The sequence below is a fragment of the Gallus gallus genome, chromosome 7 (genome assembly GCF_016699485.2).
Source record: "Gallus gallus isolate bGalGal1 chromosome 7, bGalGal1.mat.broiler.GRCg7b, whole genome shotgun sequence".
NCBI classification, from domain to species: domain Eukaryota; kingdom Metazoa; phylum Chordata; class Aves; order Galliformes; family Phasianidae; genus Gallus; species Gallus gallus.
The window spans coordinates 15,363,495-15,379,979 of record NC_052538.1 but is presented as its reverse complement, the minus strand read 5'-3'; the positions used below and the strand labels follow the sequence as shown (position 1 = coordinate 15,379,979).

The 16,485-nt window shown below is 38.0% G+C and overlaps 1 protein-coding gene across 6 annotated transcripts in view; it reads left to right on the top strand.

Annotated features, from left to right (window-relative positions):
* Window positions 1–16,485, top strand: part of AGPS (alkylglycerone phosphate synthase) — a 79,486-nt gene that overhangs the window by 37,906 nt on the left and 25,095 nt on the right. For all 6 annotated transcript variants that reach the window (XM_015289574.4, XM_040703616.2, XM_046943737.1 and 3 more), the window contains 7 exons: window positions 2,272–2,362; window positions 5,451–5,571; window positions 5,649–5,723; window positions 7,302–7,373; window positions 8,863–8,942; window positions 10,361–10,441; window positions 15,495–15,620. In XM_015289574.4, the coding sequence (XP_015145060.1) occupies window positions 2,272–2,362; window positions 5,451–5,571; window positions 5,649–5,723; window positions 7,302–7,373; window positions 8,863–8,942; window positions 10,361–10,441; window positions 15,495–15,620 (646 nt within the window). The remainder of the gene's footprint in view (window positions 1–2,271; window positions 2,363–5,450; window positions 5,572–5,648; window positions 5,724–7,301; window positions 7,374–8,862; window positions 8,943–10,360; window positions 10,442–15,494; window positions 15,621–16,485) is intronic.

Here is a 16,485-nt window from a genome sequence, read left to right as displayed (position 1 = left end):
CTCATTGCTCTTTGAGTTTCTGCACAACTGGCACGAGCTAGTTTGAGTCAAACCTGCAAAAATATCTCAAGTATTGAACACAAATCATTAATCTGTTAATTTTTAGACCTGGGTTAAATTGCAAAGCATTATCTTAGGCTCACGAGTTCATTGTATACTATGCAGGGAGATCTTGGTCATCTTTCCTTTTGCTAGGATTCTGACCCTTGTTGCTTTGTCGCTCATTTTTTTCATCTGATGCCTTTATCTGGGGTAGTTTATGCTGTGCATAAAGAATTTGGACAGGGTACTTTGAAAGAGGCAAAAGCACAGTATTTCTTTTTTTCTTTTTCTTTTTTTTCCCTGAGGAAGCACTGAGGCTGCTGTAGAACTGATGAGAACTATTCCCTGTTCTAGAAAAGATGGGAATGATGTTTCATCATTCACCTGATTGGAGAGTGCGCTGTTAAGTCCAGACTGCTGATGAAGACGTTATGGAAAACTGGACCCAGTAGCAATGTGGCAATTTGCACTCTTGTTTTGGACAGACTTATTTTTCTTATTGTTAAGCCTTGAGAAGAACCTTCCCATCAGTACTGTAGCAGCATATTTTCTTTAATGGCTGTTGAGGTAGAACCTCTGTGGAAAGAGGGAGGGGTGTAGAATGTGATGTTCACTGCAGTCTCCTTGTTTACCTTGTTTTCACACTCTCATAGGACTCCAAGGGTTAGTGAAACAGGAATTCTCTTTATGGAAGTTGCACTGATTGTCCCAACAGACTGTGCTTATCTACTTTTCAAGTTATCTTTTTTTTCATTACCAACTATACCATCACAACAGAAGTAGAAGATACTTGCTTGAGTGAGCAAATAAACCTGTTTTTCCAGGGGGGACGGTTCTTATTTTATTTTTTTTTTCAGGGACTTCTTCTACCATCATCATATGTACAAAGCTTACCCTTGAGTAACTAAGTCATAATTGCATTCTGTGCAGTCAGCTCACCACTTTCATCTCTGTTGGGACTTTTGTTTGCCCTGAGTTAGTTGTTAGACTTCTGTCAGCTTTACTTTGTCCTGTGAGAAAGCTATAGCAATAGGTGGGCAATACCAAAAAGCGTGTCTGGAGAGGAAAAAGTACCAAGCTGAACCAAGACATTCTGTACCTTTGCAGATTCCCAATTTACGTTAGACTTGTACCTGCTTTTTATACTTGCCTTTCCACAGAACTCATTCTGTTCTGTATGAATATGATGATAAAATAATAGCTGTCACAGAAGGGGTCACTGAACTTAGCCTTTCTAGCTGACTTGCAGTGTGTTTGTACCCTTTTGCTTCTAGGAATTGAGTAGATTTTTGATTATTTTATCAATGAGAGAACTAGAAGGTAGTTAAGATAAGGAAACAAAATGAACTGCTCTTTTTGCATAGTAGGTGGCTTAATTGTAGCTGTGAAGTACAGGGTCATGGTTAGATATACTAATTAAATTATTGTAGGAGAAAGACCTGTGGGGCGTAATGTAGTGACCCACGTACGAGCTGTAGGAGTTTCAACTGCTGAAAGCTCTTTATACTGAAGAAAGGTGATAGTTTTCTTCTCAGAGAATGCTTGTGCGTGTTTTGTAAACATATATGAACTGTGTAAATGGACACAGTTAACAACACAATTAACCTCATTAAGTGTGTGCCCTGCCTCGCTTGTTCTTGCATGTGGTATGCACCACCACGACCAGCTTCTTTGTCACTTGTCTTGCAACTTTCATCTGTCATAGCTCTTGCCAACAGGTTTGTGATGGACTCATCACTTGATGGGTTGGAATGCATCCTTAGGATGAGAGGAACCATTAGCTCTGGTTTTCCTGAAACTATGATAGGTGTATTGAGCTGGGTTTGTGTGTTTGAGACTGCTTTGGTCTACAGTGCAGTGTCTGTACATACATTCTCTCTTTCTGTAACTAGCATGTAAACTATGACACTGCTTTCTGCATCACTTAAAAGTGGAAGTGTGGGTGGGATATCTGAAAAGCCTTATGCCTTGGTTCCCAAAGAAGATAAAGGATAATCAAGTCTGAGGTACTGACATCTGATTTGGTTTTGTATTAAGTATAGAATATTTAAATGCATTGAAACTGTGCAGTTTCACGAAAACTGAAACTGAATGGGCAGAGCTTTGCAGCCTTTCAGATGAAGAACTGAATTTAAAACTTACTATGTGTGTTTATGCAGAATCAAAAGAAGTGTGTCTGACATATATTCTTTTAATTAAAAATGACCGTATGTAATATTGACTTTTCAGGTACAGATTAGGTGGTATGGTATTACCAACTTTTAAAGAATGGATAGAAAGAACCTTTGGAGCAAGTCTGGAGCACAAAACTACCTCTAGAGTAAGTAATTAGCCAAACCAGTTCCTTTGAATGTTAGTCTCGGTGATGATGAAGACCAGATTGTTCTAGGTGATTCAGCTGTTGTTCTGAAGGTCACCTTGCATGTAATTTTAACCATAGTGTATTAACACCGAAGAGTTGATATCTGGTGTAAGACTACTATGTAAGACTTCCAGTGACTTAGCACAACTTGTAGTTCTAGGTCAACTGGTAGTGCATTAATTGGCTTAAGTATCTCCCACTGAGGGAAATTTTAGTCCTTGTTTGTAGGCTGTTTTTCAAGATTGTGGAAACTGCTAGCCTACAGAGAATTATTATTCATGAAACTGTAATGATTGTGACAATAAAGATGGAAAATAGGGTGACACTAAATTGTGCTGTGTTTTCAGGGTATTTAATGCTATCCAAGTTCTAATTTGACAGCAATATTTTTCACATCTGATTGCTGAAAACCGGCTATCAGAATACTTAAGTTTGAGCGGAATGTTTGCAGGAAAAAAACAACAAATCATGTTCAGAATGTTCTGGTTTTGTGAAACACGTTTTGCTTTTCAAGCAGAATAGCTCAAGATTGACCCACCTCATTTAAGAAGAATTCATTTGAGGCTGCAGGTTCCTGACTAGATAGCTGCCAAAGCAGCACTGGAAGAAGGTTGTTCTTGTACGGTGACTGTTGTGACACTGTTTTGGGTAACAGTTTTATTTACCCATTTCTTAAGTGAGTTCAACATTGTTTTCTCTGAAGCAGGTAATCTCATTGGGCCTGAAAAACTTGAGCACTTCTGCCTTCTGCTATCAGTTTGTTCTTTCATCTGCTGACTTAGTTTCTCCCTGTGTCAGTATATATATTTTTTTAGAACTTTATCTAGATGGGTGTGATTTCCTTGGTCTTAACTGGCAGCTGCTCACAGCAAAATTGCTTGAATTCATCATGACCAGAAGTCCTATGTGTGTAGAAAATAGAGAATAAAGCAGAATTGGAGGACAGGGGCAGGTTCTCAAAATGGTATTTTGATTCCACAGTGTGTCCTGAAGAGCTAGCTTGCAAGATATCTGCCAGCAGTGTTGCTTTTCTGTTATGTCATACACCTCTGTTGTGGTCTGAAACAGGCTGACTATCTTGACACAGAATAGGACGCTTTGAAGTCTACAGTGTGTATCTGAACTTTTCATAGTTATTCTCAATACCAGAGGTTCTCTGTTTTCACATCTCTCTTACAGTTTCCAATTTATATTTCAGGTTGTCACACTTTATTGGTTTTTGCTGTCTGCTATCATCAGAGCATAGTGGAACTCAGATACAGGAACAACAGTAGGGAAAGGACCTCTTGGTCTATTTGTCATTATCTCTTCTTGCATTTATTCTGCAGGACTGAAGGCTTCCCCATCATGTTCAGCCTTTCTGTTGTAACTTACCACAGTATATGTACCCACTTTACTGCTGCTTGAGGCCTGATGACTTTTTTCCCTTTTCAGTCTAGACTTAGAAAAGACAGCAGTTTAAACCTAGTTCACGTAACTTTCGTGTCTAACCTTTCAGTGTACAACTTCTAAAATATCTCAGTCCCATAAGAAAAAAATATTTTTGTCTTGCATCCTACATAAGATTTATATAGATGAATATTCAACTTTCATTTTTCATCTTCAAAATGTAAATAAATTCTTGCAGAACACACACACAAAAAAACCCCAATATAGTTATCTGTAAGGAGTTGTTATAGTTCTAGGTAGTTTGTTTTCTAGAGAACCAAGATCATCAAGCATTTAGTGTTCAACTTGAAATGAAACAATGCGTTTATCTGCAGAAATCCATGAAGAAACTAGTTTGAAATAGAAACCATGAGGAGAGCTAACAGGAATTTTCTTTGAACGGAGATCTTTATTTGGTTACTTAGTATATTTGTTTTTCCTCTTGTTTTCCAGGTTTGAGTTCTGCTCTTGAGTTTATCCAATAGCACTGTGGGAATGTATGTTAACAGCAGACTAGCAAGAGCTAAGAGCAGCAGCCCTCAGCTTATTATGAGTGGCCCCTAAAATCAGGATCTCTTAGTAGCAGTATGCCTCTTGCTGGATCTAACCTTCATCTCCAGTTTCTGTGTTTGTAGATGACAGTGTGAATATGCTGGAGGGAAAACCCTTTTTCTCCGATGTCTGACACCTTGTTACAAGTATAGCATCATCCTTAAAAAACAAGTCAAAGCAGCGCATCTTTTTTCAGAATTAAATCATTATTAAAACTGTATTTTCATAAGGTCAGGTGTCTTATATGAAAAGTATAAAACAAATAATTAGCTGTCCTCTTGAGCCTCTGGGTTTTTGTGAGCTATCAGTCATGGACCTACCTAAAGCAAATACTCTTTACTAAATTATTCTGTAAGTCCTCTTAATTTCTATGTAACCTTATGTAGTTTCTTTGAAGTATGCCATAGGTCTTTGCAGTCACCTGAATACTTTCTTGTTGAAGGTGAAGTCTTCCCTTCTTCCAGGCTGGATGTGACTCTGGGCAGTGTGGTCTAGTGGTTGCTGACCCTGCCCACGGCAGGGGGGTTGAAAATAGATCATCTTTGAGGTCCTTTTCAGCCCAGGACATTCTATGATTCTTTAGATCTCACTATTCAACATTCAAAGCAGTTACAGGCGTTAAACTTACGTTCACAAAGTGAACTAAATGGCATAAGTATGTGTTTCTTGTACTGTATGAGAAATTTTGAACTTAGTCTTTATCAACATAAGGGTCTTCAGTACTGTCCAGGCAGTTGTTTCTCTTAAGTCTTGAATTCCTTAAGACAAATATTTTACCTAGTATGCACTCATAAGCTTGTTCACTTCTCCAGATCTGTCAGGAAAAAAAGAGTCAGAATGTGCTATGGAATAAAACTGTATATGCATCTAGTCAGATGGGTACTAGGCAAGGCAAATGGATCAATGACTGAAGATAAGGCAAAGAACTTCTGTATTTCTAATTTATTTATAATCTTAAATAGCTGTGTTTTGGTATTGGTTAATGGTAAACCATTCTTTTTTTTAGTTGTAAAGAAATGCTATAAGATGCAGCTATTTTTAATGAAAACATTTTCTTGTATTGTAGGCATCTTTAAATGTTAATGATGTACCTCCATCTATTGTAAATGAAGAATTTCTTCAGGATCTCAGAGCCACTAAAATTTCATATTCACAGGATGCAGAAGATAGGGTATTCAGAGCTCATGGTAAGAGAAGTTCATTTATATAACTGTACTTCAGATGCTTCCTGTTTGGACTTGATTACTTATCGTTTGTTTTTCAGGTCACTGCCTACATGAGATATTTGTACTCAGGGAAGGAATGTTTAAGCGAATTCCTGATATAGTTGTATGGCCTGGTAAGCTTAATGTTTTTTTCCTTCTTCCTTCTGATCTGTTTACTAAATTCCTGTGCTCTCTTGTTATTGAGAAACTGTCTGGCCCATCTCACTCATCTTTAGAGACCCTAAAGGATTTTTTGGGGGGAGGGGGGGATATGGTAATCATGATTTTGTAACATGAAGTCCCATTACTTAATAGGGAAGTAAAATTTATTATTAAATTTAAATGAAATTTCAGACGACAGCTGAATTTGTGACTTCAGTAACCGCAGTATAATGTGAACTTGTATATGCACCAAGAATAGTTGTCCAAATGGCAGACTAAATCCTGCTGGCATTTTTTAAGAAGTGTGAGATGGCAGAAGGGTGGTTAAATGTTCACATTAAAAATTTGGTCTTACGACATACTGTGCTGAGATAATATTGTAAAGTTGCAGCACCTGTAACTCCAATCAAAACACTTCACGGAGGGTGATTGACTTGAAGAAATGGCAGTGCAGGCTACACCCAGTTAAAACAGAATGGTCACTAATGTTGTAGTTTAAAACGTAGCAGAAAATAATGCTTGTTTTTATTGAGTAGAAGAATACGGAAACTTTAACTGATAAAACTTCATTTGCTCATTTGTGTGAATTTTGTAATTGAGTCGTGTTTCTCAGGTCACTAGGATCTGCTTTCCATGTGCTGTTCTTCAATAGCTAGTGAAAAAATCATCTTGTACCTGGGCTGTATGAATCCAAGTATTTTTATAAGCTTCTGATGCTACGCTGTATTAGAAACCCCAAGATTACTCTTAGCTCAGTTTTCTTCATTTGGAAAAAAAAAATCTCATGGGTAGCCAAAAAATACATTGAAAGATGCATCTGAATGTTTGAGGACAGTTACTGATGTGACAGCTGTGGTGACCATAGACAGGACTTAATCACCACTTCTTGTGCAGCTCCGAAAACAACTGAAATAAAATGATTGACTGTGTTGATCTAAAGCTGCTCTCTATTGCAAGAACAAAATAGCCATAGTTTGTAAGCCTGTTTTTTTTTAATTCCTGCACATTCTCTGCTTGCACAACCTCAGGTGCAAGTATATGTGGTCTTTACTTGGTGGTACTTTTCCTTACTAGTGCACAAGCATTTCTGTTTCATCTTTGACCAGATACATTCTGAAAAAGTAAATTTGACCAGCAGCTCTTCTTCTGAAGCTGTATGTCATCCAGGAAGATAAAAATTGTTTTTCAACTCTCAGAAAAGATTAATTCAGCTTACAATGGCTTTGAAAATCTGTTTGCCATAAAGATTTGAATTCAGTTTGTTCTCCTGGATACCTAGCTCAATTCTAACCTGTTTGTTAGCCCATCTTATCCTGACAATTCCCAGTAAGTCTCAATCTGTGAGCAGGAGACCAAGGCTATTATTTTAAGTTCTTTAAAAGTAGAGTTGTTTTATATCTGAAGTGTACTCTGGAGCTCTTTTTACTTTGAGTTCAGCCCTAACTCTTTGAAATGTCTTCCTTGCTGGTGTCAGGAAGGGAGCTGCTGGGTATTCAGACTGTGATATTTAAACAACAGTAACAAGCACAAATCCTGTTTAACTCTTTCAGTTTGCCATGAAGATGTAGTTAAAATTGTGGAATTAGCCTGCAAACATAATCTCTGCATAATACCGTTTGGTGGTAAGTAGTGTTAAATATCAAATCTGTTTAACGTTAGTAGTGCAAAATTATTCTACTTGATTTTAATTTACGTCTGTTGTTTTAGTAATGTAGTAGGAGGCATTACTTTCGGAGTAACCCTTGAATTTTAAATGCCGTCTATTTTCTGTGATCTTGCATTATTAAAAGTTGCTGTATTCAGCTGTGCAAAAGTCAGCATGTGTAAAAACACTTCGAATATTAGGAGTGCAAGAGAAGTGTTCATGTGAAGTTGAAATCTACGTATTTGGCTTTGAACTCTTGTAGGTCCTGAGTCCTTCTCAGCCTAGAGAACTTCTAAAGGGCTTCAGGTTATTAATTATACATACTTTTTCCTCTAAACCTTGTAAGGCAAGCTATGTGTTTTTGACTTGGACATCAGGTGACGTGAGATGTTGATTTCCATAAGCTTATTTCTGTGATAAGTGTTTTGTCAGGAACTATTCATTCAGTGCAATACCTTGATGCCTTGGTGCTCATGCTGCAAGCATGTAGCCCCTGTAGGAAGGATGTTTACTGTTTGATAATATAAACATGTCATTTAAACATTGTATCAAACTAACGGTTTGTTTCTCCCCAAAGTGTTTCCCAGCCACAGTTGTATGACTGTAGCAGTATTGACTAGTTCTTGTTCATTGACTGGCATACAGGAAGCTCTTTAGATTTTCTTCAAGCCTGGTATATTGAACTATGGTCAACTCTCGTGGTTATTTTAGGAGTTAATATTAAATGATAACACTACCTTCCCTATCATTAGAAACAAAAGTGGCAGGTCTTGCTGCTCTGGAAGAGTGTTGGTGTTGTACTGGTGCCACTGGCACTGTACGTGTAGCTTTGTGAGGATCTCTGTAGCAATCTAGTCTCCTTCTTTTTTTTTCTTCCTATGGCTTTTGTAGTCTTTGAGAAGCCAAAAACTTCTTGGCAACTGTTCTGTGACATGCTGTAAAGATACACTAGAAACCTCCAGAGAAGTTTGATATTTGTTTTTATTCATCCATTTTTATAGTTAAACCTTTTTCAGTTTCTTACTTGCTTTCAGGTAAGTATTGCATTCCTGTATTAAGTAGATCTCTTCAGCCCTCTTTCTAGGTAGAAGTGTAGTGTCCTTTCTAGTGCTCTCAGTAGAGTATGTAGAAACCACAGCTATGTCTGTTTCTTGAATGACTTGATTTCTTGTCATTCCCTGTTTTAAAGTTACATTCCAGACTTTACAGCAGCAGATGAGATGGTCAGAATGTCATGACTTGTTATCAGGTGCTGTTAAAGCCTTTTGTCTGTTCCATCGTTGACCTGATTGCGTTAAACTCTCAATTTGGGAGCAGGGACAGTCTTAGAATACTGATCATTAGCTTCGAAAAGTGACCTCTTGATAAGTTCAGTATTTGAAAGGAGAGAGAGAAGGATGGGTACGTGGAAGGTGGGGGAGAAGTTACTTGAGAATTGTAGTCACAACTTTCATGCACATTTTCAGGGGGAACGAGTGTCTCTAGTGCCCTTGAATGCCCTGAAGAAGAAAAAAGAACAATTGTCTCTCTGGATACATCACAAATGGTTTGTATCTGTTGATATGTTGAATGACAGTTATGTTGAAAGTTAAATCATCCTATGTTATTTCAGAGAATCACTAGCGAATGACATTTCTTTCTTTGTTACAAGAATAAAGAAAAAGATGGAAGTATTAAATTGTGCTATAACGATTAAATCAGTACTTCAGTTTAAGTGCTATTTTTCTTAAAGTTAGTCCTGTACTTCTTATGACCTATGTACTTTGAAAAAAATCCTACTGCTGACTCTTTGTACAGTTTTACATGAGGGAAAATCAGAGGAAGTTACTCTTCTTCTATGTAGGAATTGTCTGAGTTAAGTGTAAGGCCAGTAGGAAGTTTTGTCCTCGTAAATTTCATTGGTTTTTTGCAGATTTTAAAATAATAATAATAGAAATTATATGTATCAGCCTTCACTGAAGGAATAAAAGATGACTATGTATTTCTATATAAAACTGTACATCTGTAACTCCTTCAGATAGTGATTCTTGTTGAAAATGAGTGATACTAGCTTTATTTAGGGAGGACAGACACTTGGCACATAGATTATAGAAACGAAAATAGTGTCATGTTAAGCAGTGTAAATACCGCTTTTTACACTGTAGTTGTTCCAGAATTTGCAAAGTAAAGGGTTGTTGCATGTTGCCGCCTTCTACTGATGAATCTAAATTGTCTTCATAATGCTGTTTTTTGTTTGTTTTTCCCTGAACTATCAATCCCAGTTAATAACTCTATTATCACTTATCAGAGAGGAACTGAAGTTGAAGCCCCTGTGAAATTTTCTCTATAAACAGAGCTAAACCCAGATTTGTTAGTTTCTTCATTATGGATTGTCCTTGTTAATAATTATGCTTAGTGCTTCTTTTTCTGTTTAGTAGAATATTCTGATGGGTCAGTGAGTTTCCCACCAGGTGAAAAGGTGTAATCCTTCCTGGTACCTTACATTTCTTAAGTACTTACATACTTTGACATCTTATACCATATTTTACTTCTAATTTTGTGTGTCAAAATCCCAGAGCTGAGCTGGGGTACTTCAGTGCCATCTGTTTAACCTAGAGAGTTTATTCAAGAGTACTTTTCTTGGAGTATGCTTAATGTCCAGATATTCAGACTCGGGCACCTTAAATTGCATTCATTTTGAAAAATGCTGTATTTTAGTTTCTGTAGGATTTTTGTCTTAATTCTTTCTGATATTTCTGCTTTGCTTCTGTGAATGTTTCCAGTATGAGCTGATTAATAATGTTACTTATGGTAGAAGCTGTACAAACTCTAACCTGTTGTCTGTGAAGTGGGGAGGCTCAGCTTTCCCTGCTGTAACAACTAGAATTGTCTTAATATTAACTTGTCTGATTAGGTATTGTTGACAATATAGCATTAGAAAAGGAAATAAACACTGATTATTAGTTTTGATTTGCTTCTTAACAGAATCGGATTCTCTGGATAGATGAGAAGAACTTAACAGCATGTGTGGAAGCTGGCATTATTGGACAAGATTTGGAAAAACAGGTATTTTTTATCTTCTGACACATCTAGTATTTCTCCATATTATTCCGTGTTATTCCTCATATCTTGTCTAGGCTGCTGAATTCTAGCTTAGTTCTTGTGTTTTCATGCAGACTGTGGTTATTATATTCTTGGTTATGAATCGCATCTCATCGCATACATACACACTGTATTTGATGCATGTTTTTAAATGGTAGTTCTTTTCTTTTGGCTGTAGACCCAAACTGCTTGTACACCAATAAGTTAGCAATGTGTAGGATGTAACACTGCTTTGTTTCAGGCCTTAGATATGCTTTTGCATTTTTAAGGTGTAACACTTGGTACTCAACACCGACAAAAGTTTTTGGATTCATTCTGTTGTGCATGTGGTAGTTATTTGGGCCAGAGGTACTTACTTCAAAAGGGTTAAAGCTTATAACAGACTTGCTGCTGTTGCTGCTGCTTAAGACTGGCTATGAGAAAGTAGCATGGAGAGTGGACTAAAATAAGGGTCCAGTGAAAAAAAATAGATCACCTTTACTTCTGAGTGATCTCTAGTGACCTCTAACTGCAGTCTATCAGATGAGTCAGAGCAACCTCTCGGGGTCTTTCTCAGTGCTCCTTGATAATCAGGCAGATTGTAGGTGTTTGTTTACTATTTTTCAGGATGTGCAGTTCTGCTTGCTTAACTTCCAATACTCGAGTATTTTGATAGCTAATTGCTGTCTAAACTTAGTGCCTAAGGGCACTTTACAGATATGCAGAGATTTGAAGGCTGTTTTTATGAGAAAGGTGGTCTTTCCTAACTCTTAATTTATTTGTTCCTTTATGTTATTTCATGTAATATTTTAACCTTTCCAGTTCTTTTATTATTAAAGCTTGAACTAAAATGAAAATTGAGTATATTCTCTGTATAAAAGATCTTTTTATTTATTTGTTTTCCTAGGGTGGTAGTTTATATTTTGTTACTATTCTATCCTTTAAATGCTACTACTTTTCACTCAGAGTAAAGAATAGTATTCCCTTTCTGCTTGTAACTCCTATGGGTTATAATACTGCTATTGTAGTCCTCTTTGAATCCTTTTGATCAGAAAAAGTAGAATCTTTCATTTGGGTTCTAGTTTATGAAAAGAGTACTGATTGTGCATTTGTTCTGTACTGGAAAAGGGACTAGTGTTCTTACAAAAGGTACTGTGTGCAGAACAACTCGTACTACATTCGGGACTTCTGTGCAACTCTCTCAGTGAGCAAAGAATACCAAATCAGATTACCTACTTAATGTGTGTATATATTTTAAAATCTCTTACTGTACAAACTGGAAGTACAGAACTACTCAGTGGAATGTGATTAAAATGAAGATTCCGGGTTGAGCTAAAATTATGCTGCACAAAACAAGCACAGTTGTGATTAATGTCAATGCAAGTGCCCACTGAAATACGGATAGAATGCGGATATACAAGAGTTGCTCTGAAAGTAGTGCTTCCTATTTTATTATGTTGACCCATAATGGCAGAGGCACGTTGTGATGGTACAGCAATAGAAGTTGAACCTTCTATCACTATTCTGTTATGCTTTGTTGCGGTGTGACAGATGGCAGCAGAGGGGCAGTCTGATCAAGTGGTGCCTGAGGTGTAAGTGCGTATGAAGCAAAGATGTGTCATTGAATTCTTCCGTGCAGACTGAATTGCACCCGCTGACATGCATTGGCACTTGCTGAACGTTTATGGAAACCAACTGGGGGCCATGAGCACAGTGGGACGCTGAGTGGTGCATTTCAGTGGTGACAGAGATGTGAAAGACAGGCCATGTTCCAGACAGCCATGTAGTTTTTTATGAGCGTGGCTTGCAGACTTCTGTTCATTCCTAGTGCAAATGCATAGCAGTGGTGGTGACTGTTGAAAAATAGTGTTCTGTAGCTGAGAATCTTCTCTATCCAACAGTGTTGTTGTGATATTTGCATCTGTTGTAGTTTCCATGGAAATAAATAAGAGGCGTTATTATCAGTGCAATCTACATATATTTGGATAGCGCAGCCAAGGGAATTGCTTTGAAAGGCTGCTGGGTTTGCAGCTTGCTAGTATTAAGTAAGCTTTGGATTGAAGGATTTTCATATTTAAGCAGCATGAGCAAAATAGAGATGAGCAGGGTGGAGAAAAAAACCCTCAATCTGGAGTAAAGGTGAATACTGTGCACATGTGCAGGTACAGCTAAATGAAATGGGCAGAGCTTGAAGGGAGGAAATTGAGTTCTGGTGGGCAAGGGGTTGGAATGTGTAATTGGCCAGAGTCCCTGCTGGAGTGGCAGTAAAAGCTAGAGTGGAAAGGGCTTTTTTTTTTTCTCAGAGAAACCATGTTGCTGCTGTAGTAATGAAAAAGTGCAAGAGTGAAATGAATTTTACTTTAAGGCTGCATTGTATTAGCAGTAGAAATAAAGGATGTTATGTTCCGTTCCTACAAACATGCAACAGATAGTGCTGACATGGATTTTCTTTTTCCTTGGATGTTCATAGGAGTTTCCAATTCTGTTGCTGCATTTGACTTTACCAGCATTATCTAGAAACTGTGCAGAGGTGTGATGCCTCTTACTCTGTCCGACTTTTGGAGTGCTGACCTTACTTAGAAGTTTAGCTCACTCACGGTTATTGTGAACTTTGCAACCACAACTAACATTGTGCTGAATTCTAGGTAACAGATTTAGAAAACCAAATATTGTACAGAAAAGGTGTTTTTGAATGAGACATTAAAAATAAATATGAATTCCACAAGTGTGTGTGCTTGTAGCTTAATTAAGACACCATTTTCTGTAAGATGAGAAGATACATTCATAAATTCATGTATTACAGTGTGCTCTATAGAGGAGCCTCAAGTTGCTTGCTTTTATCAGGAAAGAATGTGGATTAATAGTCAACAGAAGAGAGTCAGAGGTGACAAAGAGTAATGAAGCTAGAACAGTTCTTTTTATTATTTTTTATAATGAGTATTATCAAGCACATTGTGAGTTTTGTAGAAATGCTACTACATACTCATGTGTTTTGGATGAGAAGGCCATGCACTGCTTTGTGCATGCCCAGTCAGTTACAAGTATTCAAAAGCATTGTCCTTTGCTGTGCTTGTGTTTATATACATTGTAGAAGCAGGTAAGCTGTGACTGAAGCAAACTTCTTGTTTGTGGAGAATAAGGAGAGTGCAGGAACCCTTCCCTAATGTGATCAGTAAACATCTAAAGTCACAAGTTCTTCCAGTAGGAGAGAGGACCATAAGCTCAATAAATCACTGTTAATGTTACACAGAAATAACTTCAAATCACTGAAGTTAGAATCACTTTGTACTACAGAATGTAGTTAATGACCCACATTAAATGTTGTGCTTACAACAGTCTAGTTGGACATAGATTTTTCAGTTGCCCAGTGCAAATTGATAGTCTCAAACACTAACACAGTTATCAATGTGAAAGTTCTGGGTCTTTAATTTTTTCTGCCTGACAGCTTTGGTGTTGCAATTCTAAGGGCATCCAATCAACCTCAGGTGTTGTGCAGATGGCAAAGCCAAGCTAATACAGAAAAATGAGAAACAAGTGACTACTTAATGTACAGGAATGCATGATCTGCATCACAAGTAGTTGACAGCTTTGCATACAGGAAGCCCAACCAGATGGCTGTATATTAAAACACATCACTCCTTGAGAGAATTAAGTACAGGCAATTTGCTCGCATTTTTTGCAGACCTGCTGCATATCACATTAGAATGGAAAGAACAAGAGATTAAGTGCCTTATTTATTGGCAGCATTTGTGCAAGTTGGCAGTTACTTAGTTATAATTTTTTTCCATATGTATCTGGATTCTCACCTTCTTACAAACAATAGAGGTCTTAGTTTTAAAGTGTGGGGGAGGAGTATTACAGGCTGACGCGTAGCATAACACATGCAGAGTAGGAGCAGAATCAATTTGCATTTCATTTATGTATCGAAGACAAAATTTGTGCCTGAATAATTGAGTGATTCATCAGGATATTCCATTTCTAAGATTATCTAGTCCAACTGTTGAAGCATCGCCTTCCCTGCTGCAACTTAAGGCCTTTACGTCTCACCCTGTCACTAGTTACCTGGGAGAAGAGGCTGACACCCCCCTCACTGTGCCACAACCTCTTTTCAGGTCCTAGTAGAGAGTGATAAAATCTTCCCTGACCCCCCCTTCTCCAGACTAAACAATCCCAATTCCCTCACCTGTTCCTCGTAAGACCTGTGCTCCAGACCCTTCACTTGCTGCATTGCCCTCTTCTGGATGTTCTCCAAGACCTTGATGTCTTTCATGTTGTGAGGAGCCAAAAACTGAACATAGTACTCAATATGTGGCCTTGCCAGAGCTGTGTATGGAGGGATGATCGCCTCCCTAGTCCTGCTGATTTGCGCTATTTCTGATACAAGCCAGGATGCTGTTGGCCTTCTTGGCTACTTGGGCGCCCTACTGTTCAGCTGGCTGTTGACTAACGCTCCTAGATCCTTTTCTTTCCTGCAGCATTCCAGCTGTTCTGCGCCAGGTCTGTAGCATTGCATGGGGTCACTGTGACCAAAGTGCAGAACCCTGCACTTTCTTGTGTTAAAGCTCACGTAATTACCCTCATCAATCCAACTTGTTCAGATCCCTCTGTAAGAGCTTTCCTACCCTCAAACAGTTCAGCACATCCTCCCACCTTGGTGTTATCTTCAAACTTACTGAGGGTGCACACAATCCCCTCATTCAGATCATCAGTAAAGACATTAAACAAGAGGGGCCCCAATATTGACCCATGGGGAACACCACTTGTCTGGTTGCCAGCTGGATTTGACTCCATTCACCACCACTCTCTGCGCCTGACTGTGCAGCCAGTTTTTTAGCCAGCTAAGAGGTCATCTGTCTAAGCCATGTGCTACCAGCCTCTCCAAGAAAATACTGCGAGAAGCAGGCAAATAGGGAGGTCCCTGTAGTTCCCCAGGCTCTCCTTCCAACCCTTCTTTTTAAAACAAGCAGACCTAAAATACTGAGATGTTGAAGTACTAAGCAAATGCAGACTCTGTAGAATGTATTTTTCCTTTCTTTAGCTTTCTGAAAGTGGCTTCTGTACAGGCCACGAACCGGACTCCATGGAGTTCAGCTCACTAGGAGGATGGGTAGCAACACGAGCATCAGGCATGAAGAAAAACATCTATGGAAACATTGAAGATCTGGTAAATATTTTTAATACTTGTTCTAATTAATTATTCTTCCGATTGGAGGTTTAACTCTTGTAATGACTCACGAGAGGGAGAAGGGAAACTACATTTCTGTTAATCAGTGATACAGTTTTGACATCAAATTTTGACTGAGATTGTTGTTTGCTTGTTTTTGGTATCAGTACTAGGAAACATTACTGCTAATCTGAAAGTTTGAGTTTGGTATTTACTAGATAGCTTAAGGAACTGTGTTGATTTATCCTTACCCTGTTGCTTTCTTCCACTGTTCACACTCTGATATTCTCAGTGCAGTAATCCTGTTAAATTTGTAGGATTTTTTCAACAGCGTGTGCTATTTCCTACTGTTCTTAAAGTTGTCTACTGGAATCAATTCACACTGACAGCCAACGATTAGTTCTTTCTACCATCTCACTTCCCTAATCTAAGTAGGCTTTTTTCAAGTCAGTAGACTGGCCTAATTGACCCTATGTGCAAACAAGAGTGAACTGTAATCCTGTTGCATGCTATATATCAGCAGTGAGGAAGGAAGCAAGGGATTAGGAATGGCAGTAATTATACTCTTAATTGTTTGAAGCATTAAAATGCTTCATCTCTGTATTAATGCTAATAAATTTATTTCTAAAACATTTTTTAAATTAAATCTGCTTTTTCTGTTATAGCGAATATATTGAAGTCAAATCATTGTTCTGATTTTCCTGCTTCTTTGCTTTGAACTTCAACTTTTTCCTCATAGTAGCCCTTTCTTGTTTTTTTTTCCCTTCTTTTTTCTTGCAATACCCATTTTGTAATGTATCCCCTATCACCTCAGGCTTTTTCATCACATTATATTCAGAAACACTTCTGTTCTGTGGACAGACGT